The sequence below is a fragment of the Scyliorhinus canicula genome, chromosome 1 (genome assembly GCF_902713615.1).
Source record: "Scyliorhinus canicula chromosome 1, sScyCan1.1, whole genome shotgun sequence".
Lineage (NCBI taxonomy): Eukaryota > Metazoa > Chordata > Chondrichthyes > Carcharhiniformes > Scyliorhinidae > Scyliorhinus > Scyliorhinus canicula.
Genome location: NC_052146.1, coordinates 225,883,999 through 225,904,991, shown reverse-complemented (window position 1 = coordinate 225,904,991; position 20,993 = coordinate 225,883,999). Strand labels below are relative to the sequence as shown.

Genomic DNA, 20,993 nt, shown 5'->3' with positions numbered 1-20,993 from the left:
TTTTCACAGAACGATTTTTCAATTTTTTAAAAATAACGCAACCTTTCCCTTTAGCCCGTCTGCAGGTGGTAGTTGCCTCTGTTCCATTGATGCAAGTTCTTGGGACTGACATTTTTCCCGTTCTCCTGCTCCCACACCCAGCCTCAGTGAGTTTTTGAGATAGCTTTGAATGGTGTCGGAAGCCTGTCAAAGTGAGCAGAATGAGACTGGTGCCCAAAATACTTCACTGGAAGAATTGGTGGAGAAATCAATTGTGGAAAAACCTCATCACAATTGTTTTTCAACCAGAGCTGACCTGATCCTATGAAATACAAATCAATGGCCCCATTTATTTGAATATATCTGTAGCTGCAAATACCAAGTCCCGCTCTTTTCTAAATGCCAAGCCCCAAAATTAAAAGTAACATGGCTTTCTATTAAACACCAAGGGATTTGTAAGTTACTTTGAAATAGCAGCAAGCGGAGTCCTGTTCAGCTACACTCAACAATTGTCACCTCTCTACTTTTCTATGTCACTTATCTTGAAAGAACCATGACACAAAACCCCTGGCAACAAGGTGGCTTCAGTTACCATGGCAACTCTGCAGCTGGTTTCTTACTCTGAATGCTTTTAGCCAAATCACTCAGAGCAGCAACATACAGCAGCTAATCTTTATGATCTTGTATTTTATTTATCCATGAATATTCAACAGTCTAACCAATACCATAATACCTTACCTACTATCTGTAAAACAACATCCTTCATACACAATAAAAGCCAGATCCTAGTTTTGTTTAGTTTTAAGCTTCCCTTTGCGTGGGCTGTTTCTGTGATGTCACTGAGGTTGAATTGCTAAATTGATGTAAGGATCTCAGTGCATTTGGACCTCATTTTCACAGATAGAACTATGTGAAGATAAGGTCTGCAATGTGCTGGCACTGATCCCAGGTTCACTCTCCAACCTCCCTCCCTATATAGAAGGGACTAGAAATGGTCCCCTCCTGATCATATGTAAAATCTGTGTGGGCTTCAACATACCCTCATTGTAGATGTCAAATAATTCCTTAGCAATTTCAGTAAAATATCTGAAATAAAAAAATTACTCCTCACACAAGCTTGATATGAAACCCACCAATGTCCAAAATCCTGGCAATGCACAGGTGCTGTCCAGAGAGAACAGATTCCAACCCGTAAACCCCAGTTCTCAGTCACTCGAGGTGCTTCTGTTCAATCCACTGAAGGTAATGCACTGATTCAATTCTTATATATATCGCATTTGTTAGTGTCAATTGTTCAAGAATGTAGGAATTACCATAGATGGTACCAGTAATTCCTGGTCCACTTCGCAGGGGAGTAGAAGCCAACAGCAATGTTCACCATCTCAGCCATTCTCTCAACTCACTGGCTGATAAGGTCACTGTCTTGTTATGCTCTTGGCGTAGCATAAGCTGCTTCCTTGATGTTCACTCTGACAAAGGAAGGTCCAGATGTGGAGATAACTGCAACACGTTTATTGAACTATTTACAATTCTTCTACTCGGATTCGCCTCTACTGTTAATCGTTCTATAGCTACTCAGACTGACGAACCAGTCTGCTACAATCCACGTGATGGGTGTGATGTTGAATCAACCCTGTGTCTGTACTCACTGAGTGTCTCCACTGGAAAGAGGAAGATCATGGGTGCTGTGTCCTTTATATATGGGTTGGAGTAATGCCCCCTGTGGTAGTGTCACCTCTGTGTGTATCGTGAATGCCCATTGGTCGTGTCCTATCTTACTGACCTATTTGTTGAGTGTCTGTGTGTCATGTCTCTGGTACTCCCTCTAGTGTCTAGCTAGTCTATGTGTACTTACATTAACCCCTTGTGTAACTACAGTGATGCATATCACCACAGTCACAAAGCAGTTCCATATGTTTCAGGCAGGGTCACCATCATTGTAAACAATTACAGGAGGGGATGGGAACATGGCGGACAGAAAGCACATGCAAATATGAGGGTGGAGACTGAGTTCAAAAGTTCACATGTAAGTGTCCTTCGTGAAGAGTCCTTGAGTTGTGTTGAGACGGTTTATCAACAGGAAAAGTGCAGTCGAGGCAGCAGCATGTTTCTTCATGTTGAAGTTTACGACAAGCTGATGATTTAAAGGCAACATTATGTCACATAAATCCCAGAGCAGCAGCTCACAATTCACCAACTCTAATTATTATTAACCACTACAAGACTCTGATTTCACAAGGTCAGAATCTTGATCATTGGCTCAGCGATTTCTTTAATTAATGATATGGTAGGAAAATGTTTGTGTTTTATATATATTGGTGTAGACAATCCAGAAACAGAAGCAGCGTAACAGGCAGGTAATATGAGTTATGCTAATCCTGTCAAAGGCCGCACAATGACATTATAATGTAACCAATAAAACAACTTCCTCTTCTGCGAGTCAAACACTTTGGTCGCAGTTCATGAGCTAAGCTATTTCTTCCTCCAAGTAACATCTCTTTATTGAATACACAGCACACACTGTCCATCTGAACAGGCTGAAGCTAAAGTTTGCTCAAATCCTCCTTTCACCAATTGTTTGAAAAATTAATCGAAGAAAAAATGTTTTCAAAACAACAGACCTCAACTGCGACATTCATGAATTCTGGTTTATCTTGTACTTATGTGTGCCAATCAGAAAAGTAAATCCACTTCCAAATATTTCAATAGTTTCCCAGGGCAGCACAGTAGCATAGTGGTTAGCACTGTGGTTTCACAACTCCAGGGTCCCAGGTTTGCTTCCCTGCTGGGACATTATCTGTGCAGAGCCTGCACGTTCTCCCCGTGTCTGCGTGGGTTTGCTCCGGTTTCCTCCCACAGTCCAAAGACATGCAGGTTAGGTGGATTGGCCATGCTAAATTGCCCTTAGTGTCCAAAAAAAGGTTAAGGGGATAGGGTTGAAGTAAGGGCTTACATGGGTCGGTGTAGACTCGATGAGCAGAATGGCCTCCTTTTGCACTGTATGGTCTATGTTCAAACTGTAATTCATTAGATTATAGATGTCAATTTGATTTTTTTTCCTGATTGTTCCATGATGATATTAACTAGGAATATAAAACTCAATCCTTTATATCTTCTGCAAAATGCACTTTTGAATGCTATTTAGCCAAAGGAATGTTTACTTATAGTTTATAGATCTTCCGTTTCTTTATTGTATTTTAAAAGAGAGGCTTGCAGACCACAATGGTACAAACAAAACAAGGGCTTCATTAGAAAGGAGTTAACTCAACAGGCTCTACAATAGACTGACTGTCAGTTAACCCACCCAAACTGCAAATGACACCATCAACATGTCACATGATTGAACTCTTAAAGTGACCTTGTTCCAACTAGGAACAGACACGAATACACAACAATTATTTGTAGATCAATGTAGCTGAAAATGAAAATAGACAGTAACCTGTTACCATTTAGGGAAGCGATCATGATGAAGCTCTCAGTACTGAGCGGGACCTCTTGGTGGCACCATGATCTAACTTGAATGCAAGGCCTTTTCACCAACTGCAAAAAAAGATTTTCCAGTTCCCTCGGTTTTTTTGCAAAGACTCGATTCTCTTGTGTATTGTTTAAATGTTCTGACCTGGTATGGACCATTGCTCCAGCCAGGTCTTTGAAAGAACTATTGAGACAGTCCCATGCTTCTGTCCTTTTCGCTATATTCCTGCAATTGGTTCTTCTTCAAGTCTTTATCCAATTACCATTTGATAGTTTTTATTGAATCTGCTTTCACCATCCTTCCACAGCAGTGCAGTCAAAATCAGTGGAGACTGAGGGGCGACCTGATAGAGGTGTACAAGATTATGAGAGGCATGGACAGGGTGGATTGAAAACAACTGTTCCTGCTTGAATCAAAGAGTTGAGAGGTCAAGACCCACTTCAGGATTTGTGTACATATATGAGGCTGACATTCCAATACAGGTCATTAATCTCTACTCCACCCTAGAGAACTTTGCTGATTGCTGCCCCAATACTGAATCAGCAAAGCCGGCCATTTGAGAGTCAGGTCACTGAAACTGTCTGTTATATGCGCTCATGGGTTGAACTTCTGCCCATGACTGCAAAGGTAAAGTCAATGTGGAATGAGGGGCGGGATTCTCCCATCGGGCGGCTAAGTGCCGACGCCGGGGTAAAAACGGGAGTGTTTTACTCTGGCACCGCGCCCGTTCCGAGACCTGATTCTCCGGGCCACAGTGGGGTAGCATGGCGCTGGAGTGGCCCACGTCGCTCCAGCTGCCGATCACTGCATGAACCCGGTGCTGCACGGTCCACGCATGTGCAGTTGGCCCGGCACCAACTAGCGCATGCGCAGTGGCATTCTTCCCCGCACCGGCCCCGACACGAAATGCCGCAGGGCTGCAGAAGCCGGTGCGGAGGAAAGGAGGCCCCCTGACAGAGAGGCCGGCCTGCCGATTGGTGGGTCCTGATTGCGGGCCAGGCCACTACGGAGCCCCCCCCCCCCCCCCGCGGTGTCGGACCACCCCTCTCCCCCCTCACTCAGGCCGCCCCCGGACCCTTCAATGCCGAGGTCCCGCCGGCTCAGAGGATGCTAGAACGGTGCCGGTGGGACTCAGCTTTTTGTTGACGGCCGCTCGGCCCATCCGGGCCGGAGATTTGGCGCATACCCCAACTGGCGCCGCGCAGACCACGCTGGCCCCAGTGGCCCCAATTTTCTGCTCTGCGAAGAATCGCATTCCGGCATCGGCACGGGGTTCGGAGAATTCCGCCCGAGGTCTTTGAAAATGAGAGCTTAATTTTTCTTTAAACAATCCTGCAGAGGCAATAGAACTCAGTGGCACATGATGTTCTGCAAGTGGGTCTCCAGTCATGATTCCCCCTACTTTTACAGATGGATAAGCATTAATGCGTGGGAAGGTAAGTTTATCTCTTTAAAAACTTACCTTGAAGGGTGACATCACAGCAAAGCAGTGGCCTTATTGGCTGGCAAGGAAAGTGCTCCAGTTAGCAGTTGCTGGGAGAAATTTAACTCTTCGTGTGTTGGTGAGTATTGTGATTGGTAAGTAAAATCTTTATTCCTTTCACTTATTAATTATTTGATACTATATTTGTAATCAGTTAAGGTAAAGGGTAAAAATGGCAGGAGATCCCAGACCCGTGTTATGCTCCTTGTGCGCAGTGTGGGAGTTCAGGGACGCGGCTGATGCCCCTGACTCCTTCATGTGTGGGAAGTGTGTCCAGCTGCAGCTCCTGTTAGACCGCATGACGGCTCTGGAGCTGCGGATGGACTCACTTTGGAGCATCCGCGATGCTGAGGACATCCGCGATGCTGAGGAGGTCGTGGCTAGCACGTTCAGTGAGTTGGTCACACCGCAGATTAGGATTGGTGAGGGAGACAGGGAATGGGTGACCAAAAGGCAGAGAAAGAGCAGGAAGGCAGTGTAGGTGTCCCCTGCGGTCATCTCCCTCCAAAACAGGTATACCGTTTTGGATACTGTTGGGGGAGATGACTCACCAGGGCAAGGCAGTAGTAGCCAGGCTCATGGCACCGTGGCTGGCTCTGCTGCACAGAAGGGCGGGAAAAAGACTGGCAGGGCTATAGTCATAGGGGATTCAATTGTAAGGGGAGTAGACAGGCGTTTCTGTGGTCGAAAACGAGACCCCCGAATGGTATGTTGCCTCCCGGGTGCTCGGGTCAGGGATGTCTCCGATCAGCTGCAGGACATACTAAAGGGGGAGGGTGAACAGCCAATTGTCGTGGTGCATATAGGCACCAACGATATAGGTAAAAAAAGGGATGAGGTCCTACAATCAGAATTTAGGGAGTTAGGAGATAAGTTAAAAAGTAGGACCTCACAGGTAGTAATCTCAGGATTGCTACCAGTACCACGGGACAGTCAGAGTAGAAATTCAAGAATAATCAGAATGAATACGTGGCTTGAGAGATGGTGCAGGAGGGAGGAGTTCAGATCTTTGTGACATTGGAACCGGTTCTGAGGGCGGTGGGACCATTACACCTGGGCAGGACTGGAACCAATGTCCTAGGGGGTGCTTTTGCTAACACTGTTGGGGAGCTTTTAAACTAAAGTGGCAGGGGAATGGGAACCAGATTAGGAAGTTAGAGGTCAGATTAGGAAGTTAGAAGTAGCAACTAAAGCCAGTAAGGTATGAGACAATAAACTCATTGTGACTAAGGGGAAGAGTAGACAGGGAAGAGATGATGAACGCAAAGGGACAGGTGGTCTGAGGTGCATTTGTTTTAATGCGAGAAGTGTAGCAGGTAAGGCAGATGAATTTAGGGCTTGGATCAGTACCTGGGAATATGATGTTATTGGTATTACTGAGACCTGGTTGAGGGAAGGGCAGGACTGGCAACTGAATATCCCAAGGTATAGATGCTTCAGGAGGGATAGAGAGGGAGGTAGAAGGGGTGGAGGAGTTGCATTACTCATCAGAGATGATATCACAGCTGTGATTAAGGAGGGCATGATGGAGGATTCGTGCACTGAGGCAATATGGGTGGAGCTGAGAAATAGGAAGGGTGCAGTAACATTGTTGGGACTTTACTACAGACCTCCCAAAAGCGAGCATGAAGTAGAGGTACAAATATGCAAACAGATTATAGAAAAATGTAGGAGCAATAGGGTGGTTGTGATGGGAGATTTTAACTTCCCAACATTGAATGAGACTCATGTAGTGTTGGAGGCGTAGATGGAACAGAGTTTGTAAGGAGCATCCAGGAGAGTTTTTTAGAGCAGTATGTAAATAGTCCAACTCGGGAAGGGGCTATACTGGACCTGGTATTGGGGAATGACCCCGGCCAGGTGGTTGATGTTTCAGTTGGTTATTACTTTGGGAATAGCGATCACAATTCCGTAAGTTTTAGAATACTCATGGACAAGGACAAGAGTGGTCCGAAAGGAAGAGTACTAAATTGGGGAAAGGCAGAGTATAACAAAATTCGGCTGGAGCTAGGGAATGTGGATTGGGAGCAGCTGTTTAAGGGTAAATCCACATTTGAAATGTGGGAGTCTTTTAAGGAAAGGTTGATTAGAGTGCAGGACAGACATGTTCCTGTGAAAATGAAAGATAGAAATGGCAAGATTTGGGAACCATGGATGACGGGTGAAATTGTGAGACTAGCTAAGATGAAAAAGGAAGCATACATAGGATCGAGGCAACTCAAAACTGTTGAAGCTTTGGAGGAATATCAGGAAAGTAGGACGAATCTCAAACGCGCAATAAAGAGGGCTAAAAGGGGTCATGAAATATCTTTGGCTAACAGGGTTAAGGAAAATCCCAAAGCCTTTTATTCGTATGTAAGGAGCAAGAGGGTAACTAGAGAAAGGATTAGCCCACTCAAAGACAAAAGATGGAATTTATGCGTGGACTCAGAGGAAATGGGTGAGATTCTTAATGAGTACTTTGCATCGGTATTCACAAAGGAGAGGGACAAGACGGATGTTGAGGCTAGGGATGGATGTTTAAATACTCTAGGTCAAGTTGTCATACGGAAAGGGGAAGTTTTGGGTATTCTAAAAGACATTAAGGTGGACAAGTCCCCAGGACCGGATGGGATCTATCCCAGGTTACTGAGGGAAGCGAGGGTCGAAATACCTGGGGCCTTAACAGATATCTTTGCAGCATCCTTGAGCACAGGTGAGGTCCCGGAGGATGGGAGAATTGCTAATATTGTCCCTTTGTTTAAGAAGGGTAGCAGGGATAATCCAGGGAATTATAGACCTGTGAGCTTGACGTCAGTGGTAGGCAAACTGTTGGAGAAGATACTGAGGGATAGGATCTATTCACATCTGGAAGAAAATAGACTTATCAGTGATAGGCAGCATGGTTTTGTGCAGGGAAGGTCATGTCTTACAAACCTAATAGAATTCTTTGAGGAAGTGACAAAGTTAATTGATGAGGGAAGGGCTGTAGATGTCGTATACATGGATTTTAGTAAGGTGTTTAATAAGGTTTCCCATGGCAGGTTGATGGAAAAAGTGAAGTCGTATGGGATTCAGGGTGTACTAGCTAGATGGATAAAGAACTGGCTGGGCAACAGGAGACAGAGAGTAGTGGTGGAAGGGAGTGTCTCAAAATGGAGAAGGGTGACTAGTGGTGTTCCACAGGGATCCGTGCTCGGACCACTGCTGTTTGTGATCTACATAAATGACCTGGAGGAAGGTATAGGTGGTCTGATTAGCAAGTTTGTAGATGATACTAAGATTGGTGGAGTTGCAGGTAGCGAGGAGGACTGTCAGAGAATACAACAAAATATAGATAGATTGGAGAGTTGGGCAGAGAAATGGCAGATGGAGTTCAATCCAGGCAAATGCGAGGTGATGCATTTTGGAAGATCAACTTCAAGATCGGACTATATGGTCAATGGAAGGGTCGTGGGGAAAATTGATGTACAGAGAGATCTGGGAGTTCAGGTCCATTGTACCCTGAAGGTGGCAACGCAGGTTGATAGAGTGGTCAAGAAGGCATACAGCATGCTTGCCTTCATCGGACGGGGTATTGAGTACAGGAGTTGGCAGGTCATGTTACAGTTGTATAGGACTTTGGTTCGGCCACGTTTGGAATACTGCGTGCAGTTCTGGTCGCCACATTACCAGAAGGATGTGGATGCTTTGGAGAGGGTGAAGGGCAGGTTCACCAGGATGTTGCCTGGTATGGAGGGTGCTAGCTATGAAGAAAGGTTGAGTAGATTAGGATTGTTTTCGTTGGAAAGATGGAGGTTGAGGGGGGACCTGATTGAGGTCTACAAAATTATGAGAGGTATGGACAGGGTGGATAGCAACAAGCTCTTCCCAAGAGTGGGGGTGTCAGTTACAAGGGGTCACGATTTCAAGGTGAGAGGGGGAAGGTTTAAGGGAGATGTGCGTGGAAAGGTGTGGAAAGTTTTTAACGCAGAGGGTGGTGGGTGCCTGGAACGCTTTACCAGCAGAGGTGGTAGAGGCGGGCACGATAGCATCATTTAAGAGGCATCTAGACAGGTATATGAATGGACGGGAACAGAGGGAAGTAGACCTTGGAAAATAGGAGACAGGTTTAGATAAAGGATCTGGATTGGCGCAGGCTGGGAGGGCCGAAGGGCCTGTTCCTGTGCTGTAATTTTCTTTGTTCTTTGTTCTTTGTTCTTCTCATCCACATGGAGAAGGAGGGATGGGGAAAACTGTACGTGTTATATGTGCGTCTTTAGCATCCATAATGGGGTGAGGAATGGACCAAGATTTTGGCAACTTCTTTGGATTTCTGAAAATAGGGAGAGGTCTGGGAGGAATGCAAAATTCAGGATAGGGGAAAAATTCATGTTCTAAAAATCATAAATGACTAAACTGAATGGTAATTGCTTGTTAAGGAAGAGCAGATGACATTTGTTAATTAATTCCTGCGATGTTTTGAATGTAGATCAGTATATAACGATGCCAGCTCTGCTGCTAGGATACCCTATCACACTGAATCAATTGATCCAAATCTGTTGGTCAGAGGCGACATTGGTAGCATTTAAGCTTAGTTACAGTAGAATATACTGTTCTGTTTCCACTAAAGGTGGAATGAACTTAATACCTAGGCAAATCATTAGTTAACAAGTTGGATTTAACTCCTCAAGAAGTTTGCCCTATCTTTGAAATAACACTTTGATCAACGCCTGAAGGGGAAAGGGAGAAGGAACTCCTCTATATTTCCACTGTTGAATATCACAAAAAAGACTGCAGTAGAGTTAATGCACCGAGTCAATAATCGGCCTCAAAATTAGATCAATGTGGTCGGAATGAAAATTAACTGAATGTGGTGGTTCCAGTTTGGCTCAATCGGTAATCTAGACACAAATTCTACTTGAAACTGCTTTACTTTTCCAAAGTGAAGTTATGATTCATGTTCCTGTCCAAACTCATTTGCATCACCACAAATGTATAATCTCTCATTAATCAGTAGTCAGCGCAATGGAATGTAATTGTTTTGTTTCCATTGAGACATACAGAAGAGGCGGCTATGAATGGGTCTTCTTACAAAGAAAGAGCATTTTTAATCAGTGTGTGTATTATTCCACCTGTGAATAACTTGATTTTAAATCAATGAAAATGTGTTTTAAAAATCTTTACTCTGCTATTTATTAGATTCGTTAACATACACTAGGTAGTTTCCTCATAGAAAAAAATATTGAGAAACGTTTGAAAAACATGCCTACTGAAGCCTCTGGGGTAAACATTAAGCCCCGCACCGTGCCGGAGAATCAGCGCAACCCCGCCACGCCGCCCCGGCGCCAGCGTGCGATTCTCCGAGGTACAGAGAATCAGCGGCATTTGCGGCGCTGGGTTTGACGCAGCACAGGTCGTGGGCCGCTGTCCGATGCCGGGCCGCCGATTCTCCGGCCCGGATGGGCCGAGCAGCCGCGTGGAAAAAGCAGAGTCCCGCCAGCGGCGCCCATACCTGTCACTACCGGCGGGAATGCAGCGCGAAGGGTCGGGGGTTGGCCGGGGGTTGGCCGGGGGGTAGGGTGGGGGGGGCCTCCGATGTGGTCTGGCCCACGATCGGGTCCCATCAATCGGCGGGCTGGCCTCTCCCCCCCCCCCCCCCCCCCCCCCCGCGCCATGTTGTGTGTCGGGGTCGGCACGTTCCGTAAAGCCACCACGCATGTGCGGGTTGGCGCGTTGCCACTGTGCATGCGCGAGTTGGCGCCACCCCAGTGTGCGCCAGGAAGTGAGGCTGGAGCAGCGTGAACCCCTGTGGGGGCCAGAATTCCTAGTGCTCGGGCCCGTTTCGCGGCGTTGTGAAACGCGACGGCGTTTACGACAGTGCGGACACTCTGTCCCGCGTCCTAAGTTTAAGTTTAATTCAAAAAGCCTCCTCAAATGTTCAGGGTGCAATCGAAGGAAACTTGTCAGGCTTCTTATATTGATCTGGAGTCATAACAATTTTTGTGTGTGGCCATTAAACATTGCGGAATTTGGATTTAGGCTGGATGTAATTTTTGTTAATATTTTGCAATCTTTGTACATTTTTGGCCAATTTCAACCAAAATCGATGCAAACCAGTAGAAATTCTGAACTATCTATTTGGTGACCATGATGTGGCGATGCCGGCGTTGAACTGGGGTGAGCACAATCAAAAGTCTTCCAACACCAGGTTAAAGTCCGACAGGTTTGTTTCGAATAACTAGCTTTCGGAGCACAGCTCCTTCCTCAGGTGAATGAAGAGGTATAGTTGCTGAAGGAAGAGACTTCATGGAATGTACGGTAGGTTGGATATGAATGAGGCCTATTTACACTGTGCACAATAACCACAAGTACTACAACTCCTCACCCTGAAGGGGCACCCTTCCCGACCTGCACCTAGGCCGGGGTTTACATACTGTGAAGTTCCTTCCAGTCAGGGGAGGCTCTGCCCCCTCAATTACCTGGGAGTTCATATTCCATTGTGTTTGAGGGGAATCAGATAAAACATAGTGTTTTGTCCCTGAGGAGGTCATAACATAGTCTCCATGGGATGGAGGGGAAAACCCTCTGAGAGGATCCTTTGGGCCGCGGGACATTTAGTGTCTACAATCATGACTTCAGGCTACAGTGCTTCCACCTGCACTGGGTTGCAGAAAGGATACTGCCTCCATGAACCTGGCAGCCTCCTCACATAAGAGGGGGGCCCAGCCTACCCTCATAAAAATGGCAGACCTTTAATTGGGCCTCTAATTATGTGAAGTGGCTGCACTCTCTCTGGTTGCGCTTATTTGTGAGAGGACTCTAGATTGCATGGGTAAATGAAATGAAATGAAATGAAATGAAAATCAGACTGTTGAGGATAGTCACTGCCAGCCTGTGCTTTGTTTACAGATATCAAGGCTGTTTTCCCATTACTCGCAGAGACCAGGCTCCCTGCACTTATACTGCCATTCCTTAGTGCCTGGAATGTGAAGATGTAGATAGTAGAGTTGATCAGTGAGAACCAGTGGATGTGGCTTATTTAGGCTTTCAGAAGGCTTTTGACAAGGTGTTACATAGCAGATTACTATGTAAAGTTAAAGAGCATGGGATTACATGTGTCTTGTGTAAGGGTCCTTTCTGTTTATTCCCTATTTGATCTATGGATGATTGATGGATTTTAAGGCAAGCAGCCAGTCAGAAGCCTGTACCTTAAATTCAATCAGAAGAATCTTGAAGGCTGGGAGGTTTATACTGGTGATACTGGCCAGCATCAGTGAGGACACAGTTTGATTGATTGGCTGGCAGTCAATGAATTGGCCCAAAAGGCTGTGATCTGCCTGGTAACTGTAGTGATTTGATCTGACCCCACTGATATGTTTTTCAGAGTTTGTTTTCAGTTTTGATTCTGGCAGCCCAGTGAAGAGATGCAACTAAATCTGTCCAAAACGATCCAGCTAATTGTCTCCAGAAGGCCACTCTCCAGCAAGCCTTTGGGTGGTGTTCCTTGACACTTCCGGGGCCTGAAGACAAACCACGAGCTGAGAGCAAAGAAATAAAGTGTCTCCCAAAACATTAGAGGCCTGAGTGCAAACCTTGAGCTGAAGACCCAGTTTGATGAGAAATAAGGGGCTGGATTCTCCATTTCAGTAGCTAAGTGCCAGCTCGAACGGAGAATTTGCGGGTGTTTTACGACTAAAAAATCAACATCGACCCCTCATCGATTCCAGGACCGGTGACGAACTAGCCGCGGTGCTGGGTGAAACTCCCGGCTCTCGTGCTGAAAACGGACACAAAATGGCCGGGCCCCTGGCCACGCATACGCACAGTTGACGACCTGCAGTGGTCACACCGTACAACATGGCGCCGGCCGTACCCGGACCTGACCCACCATCCGCAGCCCCACAGGCCATCCCTTGGCCACTCCCTGGTCACCCCCCCCCCACCAGTCCCCTCAGCCCTCGTGGAAGCCCCCTCTCCGCGGCCAGTGACATGGATTCCGGCCGAATGTGGCGGCATTGGACACAGTCCGCAACGGCCGCCGGGTCCCTGGCTGCTGAGACAACATGTGACCCGTGCTGTCGTGAACTCAGCCCAGCGGGGGCAGAGCATCTCGGGAGGGCCTGCCGATGACGTTCCAACGCTATTGCAATGGTGTGCGGCGCGCCACTGATTATGTCATTTCCAGGGGGGCCGGAGAATGACTGACTGCTCAAACCAACACCGGCCCCTATTTGAGCGTCAGAATCGATTCTTCACCCGATCCCCAATTACGATATCGGGGTCGGGCAACGGAGAATCCGTCCAAGGTGTCTCTCCAGAAAACCAGCTGCCTGTAAGTACTGTATTTCCTCATGCATTGGTCACTGAAAGTCAGCATGCAAGTATAACAGGCAGTAAAAAAGGCAAATGGTATATTGGCCTTCATGGCAAGAGGATTTGAGTATAGGAACAGCGTTTACTGCTATTGTATAGGGCATTGGTGAGGCCACACCTGAAGTATTGTGTACAGTTTTGGTGTCCTTATCTGAGGAAGGGGGTTCTTGCTATGGAGGGTTTACAAGGCTGGTTCCTGGGATGGCAAGATTGTCATATGAGGAGAGACTAAGTTGGTTGGGACTATATTCATTGGAGTTTAGAAGAGTGAGAGGGGATCTCATAGAAACTTATACAATTCTAACAGGGTTAGACAGGGTAGATTCAGAGGGAATATTCCCGATGGTGGGGGAATCCAGAACCAGGGGTCATAGTTTGATTATAAGGTGTAAACCTTTTAGGACTGAGGTGAGGAGAAATTTCTCCACCTTGAGAGTGGTGAATCTGTGGAATTCGCTACCACAAAAAGTATTTGATGCCAAAACATTGTGTGATTTCAAGAAGGAATTAGATATAGCTCTTGGGGCTAAAGGGATCAAGTTGTATGGAGGGAAAGGCTGGATCAGGGTGTTGAATTTGATGATCAGCCATGATAATAATGAATGGTGGAGCAGGCTTGAAGGGTCGAATCGCCTATTCTATTTTCTTTGTATGTTTTATGTATGAGTTTCCTCTGACCTGCTACTACCCCTGCTCTGGCTCTGCCAGCATAACATGTGCATGTAAATGGGGTTTCCACCTTATTCTCAGTGCATTTACAGGAGTGGAGCAGGTACAACTTTAAGGAAATTCATCCTCATGGGCTCTTTCCAGTCAGCAGTCCCCAAAAGCCTTTACATTTTTTTTCTTTCTCACACCGGTTCCAGAGGTTCAGCAACTCAGGGTCCCAGGATCTGGCAACACAATACAGGAGAGTGTCGGATATGGCAGTACTGCCGTGCCTTTCCAGCTCTGATGCACCCAAGGATTGGGTCAGCAGGATAAACAAGGCACAGGCACCGATTTTTGTCCGCGAAAAAATCTGAGGAGGAGGAAAAGGAAGAATAGAAGAAATAGGAGCATGAGGAGGAAGACAATGAAGAGGATGATGATGATGCCAATGCAGCAGAAACTCTTTACATTGCAGCCCATGATGCCAGGGGTGCCCTTATCAATGTATGGTTCAGTTGGTTACCACTGCTAGACTGATTTTAGAACCAGATGCAAGGAGCACTGATTACTCTTTCCCCACCATCCCCCTCCAATGCTACTGAGATAAAGCAGTCCTGAAAATATGGAAAGGTAATTGGGTGAACTTGCATAGTAAATGGATGTGGGGAACGATGCAATCGGGTATTCTTGAAAAGGCAGAGTGAGTGGGGCGGGAGAGGTGTTGTGTACGGTGAGCATGGAAGTCATGTATACAACAGAATGTACGTGAATGTGCAACTGGACTTATTTTTCCCGATCTGGGTAGGTCATTAAAGCTAACCAGGAATCCCAGCACATGACAGAATGTTGCTGCTGCTGAACTGATCCTCAAACACCACCAGCCATGCTTCAACATCAGGCTTCTTCCTTCCGTCAGGGACAGAATATCTATTTTGCAGCTCCCCTTCCCAGCTGTACCTCAAGGGAAGTATTATTTTTTAAAACAAATTTACAGTGCCCAATTCTTTTTCTCCAATTAAGGGGCAATTTAGCGTGGCCAATCCACCTACCCTGCTCATGTTTTTGGGTTGTGGGTGTGGGACCCACGCAGACATGGGGAGAATGTGCAAACTCCACACGGACAGTGAGCAGGAGCCAGGATCGAACCGGGGTCTGCGGCGCTGTGAGGCAGCAGTACCAACCACTACTCCACCGTGCCACCCCCCCCATGGGAGTTATCATTGAAGTGGGAAACAGCCGTTGACCATTCTGAATCAAGTTCTTCCTCTTTTGCTTCCAACGCCTCCAAATTCCAGTTTGGGATTTGCTATTCAAATATATTCACTAAAATGGTTGTCTCGTCACATCTGCTGGTGCACAATCAACGGCAAACTCCAAATAAAATATGGTGTGCCTGCCATGTACGATGTAGGTCCTGCACTAAGCTTACTTTAAGTTTCCCTTGTGATAATGAATAATCTTCTCCCAATGCCCTAACAGTTCATATCAGGGTCTTTGCTTTTGAAGGGAACTACGCTGCCTCCTTAGGATGTTGATCATTACAAAGAATTCTAGTGATTGTGTCATGGATGGAAAGATGTTTTACAAACTTATTCAGAAATGCTCCCTCCATGCAAAAAAAAGAAAAGAAATGATTTGGGCAAATGGCCCATTGGAAATGGTTATAACAATGTAAATCAAGTGGAATTCTGCAGGAAACAAGGTTTCACCATGTGACTGGAAATCTATCCCATTTAAAGGCCAAGGACTGGATTTTATGCCCCTCTCACCAGTGGGATCTTCCTGTGTTCCCCCCCCAAAGTCAATAGACCTTTGAATGGCTTGTCACATTCTACTGTCCCTCCCCCCCCCCCCCCCCCCCCCTCCACGAGAGGGCTGTAAAACACCTGCCTAAAGTGTAGTAGAAATTTAGAACATTCTCCCCCAGAGGTTGTGGATGCTGGGACAGTTAAAACTTTCAATACCAAGAATAATATGATTTTGTTAGCTATGGAGCTGGTTAGTTGGGGATATGGAGCAAAGGCAAGGAAATGGAGTTGACGAGCAGATTAGTCATGATCAGATTGAATGCTCTGAGAAATTGTGTAGAAGGTTCGGGGCAGGAACTCCTGTTCTTCATGATCCTTTGCTTTAGCTGAGACTGGAATATCAGGTCACAACCATTGTATTTACAGTGGAAATATTGGTTGGGATTCTCCGTTTCCCCTAACCACCGTGTTTCCCGGCCGCACGTTGTTCGCTGGTGGCGGGATTCTATCTTCCAGCCGTTTGGCTGGTTTAGCACAGTGGGCTAAACAGCTGGCTCGTAATGCAGAACAAGGCCAGCAGCGCGGGTTCGATTCCCGTACCGTCCTCCCAGAACAGGCACCGGAATGTACCGACTAGGGGCTTTTCACAGTAACTTCATTGAAGCCTACTTGTGATAATAAACGATTATTATTATCGTCAATGGGATTTCCTATTGTAACAATCCCACGTCTCCGGGAAACCCACTGGTGCATTGTTGGAGGGAAAATAGAATTGCAATGACCGGAGGATTCTGGCCATTATTTCTGTGTGCCTATGTGTGTCTCTGTATGTAGTTGCGTGTTTGTGCGTTAAAGTCTGACACAGATACATTGAACATGGTGGACGAGATGGACTAATTCCCTGTTCTGACTCTGCGCATTCAGGGAAGGAAATGTGAGCGAGGCAAAGTGTACAGTGGCAATCAGTTCCAATATCATAAACAATGACATCTCTCTGGAACAGACATTAAGGGGGAATTCAAAGAGGTTGAGAAAATTCTGAAAGCATTTCAGAAGGTAAATAGCGAGATAGCTCCCACTGGTTGATAAATGGGAAACAAATGGGTCCCAGAATCAGGATTATGAATAGAATACTGAAGGAAATTAAAATAAATAATTTCACACAGGCCATTAGGGCATGACTACTTTATCACCAGTAGCTAATAAGAGAGATAATGCCAATACTTAAGAGAGAATTGAATTTAAGGATTCAATGACTGACGGACGGGGAAATTAGATTATATTGTTTGAAGAGTTAGCACAGCTAGAGCATAATGACTGACTGACTTGCTTCTGTGCAGTAATTTCTGTGATTGTATAATTTCAAGATAGTAATTTCAAAAAGGATCAGAACTGTCAATTGTACACGGTACAACTTTCATGGAGTGGGCGTCATTGTAGACCTTTGGTCAGATTACTTCCTTATCATAACTCACTATTTTCGAACATAGAACATAGAGTGCAGAAGGAGGCCATTCGGCCCATCAAGTCTGCACCGACCCATTAAGGCCTCACTTCCACCCTGTCTCCCTAACCCAATAACCCCTCCTAACCTTTTTGGTCACTCAGTGCAATTTATCATGGCCAATCCACCTAACCTGCATGTCTTTGGACTGTGGGAGGAAACCAGAACACCCAGAGGAAACCCAAGCAGACCACAGGGATGACGTCCATACTCCGCGCAGACAGTGACCCCGCGGGGAATCAAACCTGGGACCCTGATGCTGTGAAGCCACAGTGCTAACCACTATGCTACCGTGCGACCTCTAATTATTTATCAGTCCGCATTTTAACCCAGAACTAGAAACCAACTGTTTTTTTCAAGCATCTTTTTTGTCTGTTTAATTCTATCTCAGATCTCAATTCCCCTACAGATATTTAAATTTTGGTGCAAAAATATCACAGTGGCTGTCTAAGGGTTAATAGCCAACTGATTATTTACACGCTGCCTGTATTCAGGCTAACTTGTAATGGTAAAACTCTGCAAAGAGAGGTCCGTCAAACAATACTATTAATTTTCTCAGAAGGAGGAAATAATTTGTCTTACCCTCTTTATAAAGAGCCTTCTGAGTTTTTGTTGAGGCAGTCTCATCATTTTCCTACGAAAGCCACAGATAGCTGCTACAGAAACTCGAAGAAAGCTCTCCAACTATACAAGCACCTCTCATCTTCTTTGCCAATAACCTCTGTGACCCACTTAGCTTAAGCACGTCAGCACAAACATATCACCTGCAAACGTGGTGACAGATTTAAAAAGATTGTGCAGGTTCTGTTTCACAGCCAGAATCAGGTGTAAACAGTGCACAGCCACCGTCCTCTCATCACTGTTTGTCATCACACTGATGGAGAACTGCAAGCAAGACTAGGCAGTTTCTGAACACACAGCCTCGCTATCCTTTTACCGATGGAATAACATCCTGCTTAATGCTTAAAGACCAGAGGTGGAAAAAAAATTGGATGGGCTCGCCAATTTGAGCGGCTGTCCCAAAGCTGCGGCTTGCTCAAAATCCACTTCAAAACAGATTAGTTATCCTGACCCTTCCCAAAAAAAAGTCAAAGATTACTGAACTCCAGCTGCTGTCTGAAGTGAATTCAGCAGCACCCCCCTCCTGCCCCACTCCCACCTCCGCTCACTGGAATCAGCTCATTAAGAGGCTATCTTTTCTCTCCAAACACAAAGGTTTGATTAACCTGTTTGTTTCTCACTACTCAAGCTTCTTTACTCAGCCATTAAAACAGAGAAAAGAGGATGACTGATGAAGTGAAGACATTTTTTGTTTTTGTTGCCAGATTATTGGAAAACAAATCCTTCATTTTAAGCCAGGGTCTTTGATTTGTGCCTAAAATTAAAATCTATGAAGTGAGTAGGTCTAAGAAAGGAAATGGCAATTCATCTTTCAGTAACAATGCCTTCGATTGGTATAGTATTATTTAATGATGCAGTGGGTTTGCCCGGATACATTAGGGATTATACAGGAATAAATCTGACAGGATTACTTCAAACAATGCCTGCCTGCAACAATATTTAATCAAGACTCAGATGCTGCAAGTTTATACGGTGCTGACACCACGTTGATGACAGCGTTAGCACAGGTATGAGGAGCATAAGCAGGCCAGGCCTATGATGACTTCTGTGAGTTTGTAATGCTGACTTCACAAAGGCAAAATAAAAACAGAAAATGCTGAAAATCTGCAGCAGGTCAGGCAGTATCTGTGAAGAGAAGCAGAGTTAATATTTCAGATCAATGGTCACCGTTCATCCGAACAGAGCTGAAATGTTGGCTGGATTTTGGTGTTGACCAGCGGTGAAAAACGAGATGGGTGGGTGCATTTGAATGCGTGGGAAGCAAAGGGAAGGTAGGGAATTTAGGTTGACCTGGATCGAGCTTCAGGAGCAGCAGGAACCTATTTGCCTATTTAACCTATCATGTATATTCATTAAAACACCTTTTCACGAGACTAAATGATACCTCAGGGCAACACAATGACATAGTGGTTAGCACAGCTGTCACACAGCGCCAAGGATCTGGGTTTAATTCCAGCCTCGGGTGACTGTCTGTGTGGAGTTTGTACGTTCTCCCTGTGTCTGCCTGGGTTTCCTCCAGGTGCTCCAGTTTCCTCCCACAGTCCAAAGATGTGAAGGTGAGGTGGATTGGCATGCTAAATTACCCGTGGTGTCCTAAAGGTTAGGTGGGGTTGCAGGGATATGGTGGGGGAGTGGGCAATGGTGGGGTGCTCGTTCGGAGGCTTGGTGTAGACACAATGCGCTGAATTGATTCCTTCTACACTGTAGGTATTCTATGAATCAACTCTGCAGTGAACCAGAAACATGTGCTTCAGATTCATGGATGATTAAAAGTAGTATATATCAGGCATGGAATTTTCCTGGTGGATTTGGACTGAGTAGAAGCCGTTTTTCTTAGATAGGGAACTTTGTTGGACACAGGAGAGGGGGCATTGATGTGTTGAGATTGGGTGGTGGCAGTTCAAGGGGATTGGGACATAGCTGAACAAGTGAGGCAGAGAGGGAGGGAGGGTCGGTCATGGCGAACCTATTAGAGTTCGTGGTTCGACAGAAGGAGGAAGCTGGACTACACAGGAAAAGTCAGTGTCTACTGACAGTATCCGAAGAATGATTGATTGGGGGTAGGTCTGATGAGGAAAGATGAGTAGATGCTACCAGTAGTTGAAGTAACCTAGGGGGGAAAGATCAGGGACGGTCGGCAAACTGCGTTTTCCGGCGTGGTGCGCCCCCACCTGCAGAGAGATTCCCCGATCCTGCAGCCGGCCAATGGGGTTCCCCATTGTGGCCACTCCACTGCAGACGGCCTGGAGGATCCTGCCGACAGAGAATTCCACTGCAGACATTTCTAACAGCAGCTGTAGTCTCGCGGCATTACACAGCCACATGCCAGCTGCTGGTTGGAGAGAATTAATGCCTTTCTGGGTGCCCTTTAAATATGGCACCCATACCTACAATGCCATGAGGTAATGTCGGGGTCATCGACTTCCTGCCCATCCCTGCCGCAAGATTGATCAGGCACCTCACCCATGAGTATCTGATTGGCTGGCTGCCACATCATTGCGTGTGGCCAGCCACCCTGCCTATGAGCAGGAGCCTCACGCACTCCCAGTTCCACCGTTGCGACGCTCAACACTACAACAAGGTTCTGGCCATCAACTCTGTATCTCTCTTCAGACGTTGCCTGACTTCCTGAGCATTTCCAGCAATTTCTGTTTTTCGTGACCCTGGCATTGCCATTTTCAATCTGAGCACTCAAGTTGACATCCTCTCTTAACCTCACACAGGGGAATCCCTGTTCTGCAACAGGCCAGAGACACCACTTTTCAAAGGGATCATTCAGATTAGCCGCTGATTGATCTCTATTGGTTTTGTCTGAGTTTGTAGAAGTGCTTTGAATTTCCTTGTGCCGGTTAAAGTTACTGAAGAGAACAAGGAGTGGTGGTGCAAGTTTGGTGAAGGACTCAGTTCTGCCTCCAAGCATCTGGTCGAACATCTTAGTCGCTGTAGTTTCTATCTCTTTTTTTTTAAAATAATTTTTATTGGAATTTTTTGAAAAATATATAGCAACAGAACAATAATAATAATAACAATAATAAACACCCCCCAGCACCCGTAACAACGCATGTACCGAACCCCCCCCACCCCCTCCAAACCCAATAAACAACAAAATAAATTAACAATAAGCAAATTAACTTAAACAATACCCCCCTGAGAACCCCCCCCCCTTTCCCCCCTCCCTTTCCCCCCCCTCCCTTGGGT

At 46.0% G+C, this 20,993-nt stretch overlaps 1 protein-coding gene across 4 annotated transcripts in view; it reads right to left on the bottom strand.

Annotated features, from left to right (window-relative positions):
• Positions 1-20,993, bottom strand: part of rps6ka2 (ribosomal protein S6 kinase, polypeptide 2) — a 498,908-nt gene that overhangs the window by 425,961 nt on the left and 51,954 nt on the right. The window contains exons 1-2 of one of the 4 annotated variants that reach the window (XM_038808519.1): positions 17,757-18,220; positions 1,293-1,448 (exon numbers count right to left, since the gene is read on the bottom strand). The exons of 2 other annotated variants lie outside the window; for them this stretch is intronic. In XM_038808519.1, coding sequence (XP_038664447.1) covers positions 1,293-1,295 — 3 coding nt within the window. In that variant the 5' untranslated portion in view covers positions 1,296-1,448; positions 17,757-18,220. Of the gene's footprint in view, positions 1-1,292; positions 1,449-17,756; positions 18,222-20,993 lie in introns of those variants that run through there. One more of the 4 variants, XM_038808509.1, reaches the window with a different exon arrangement.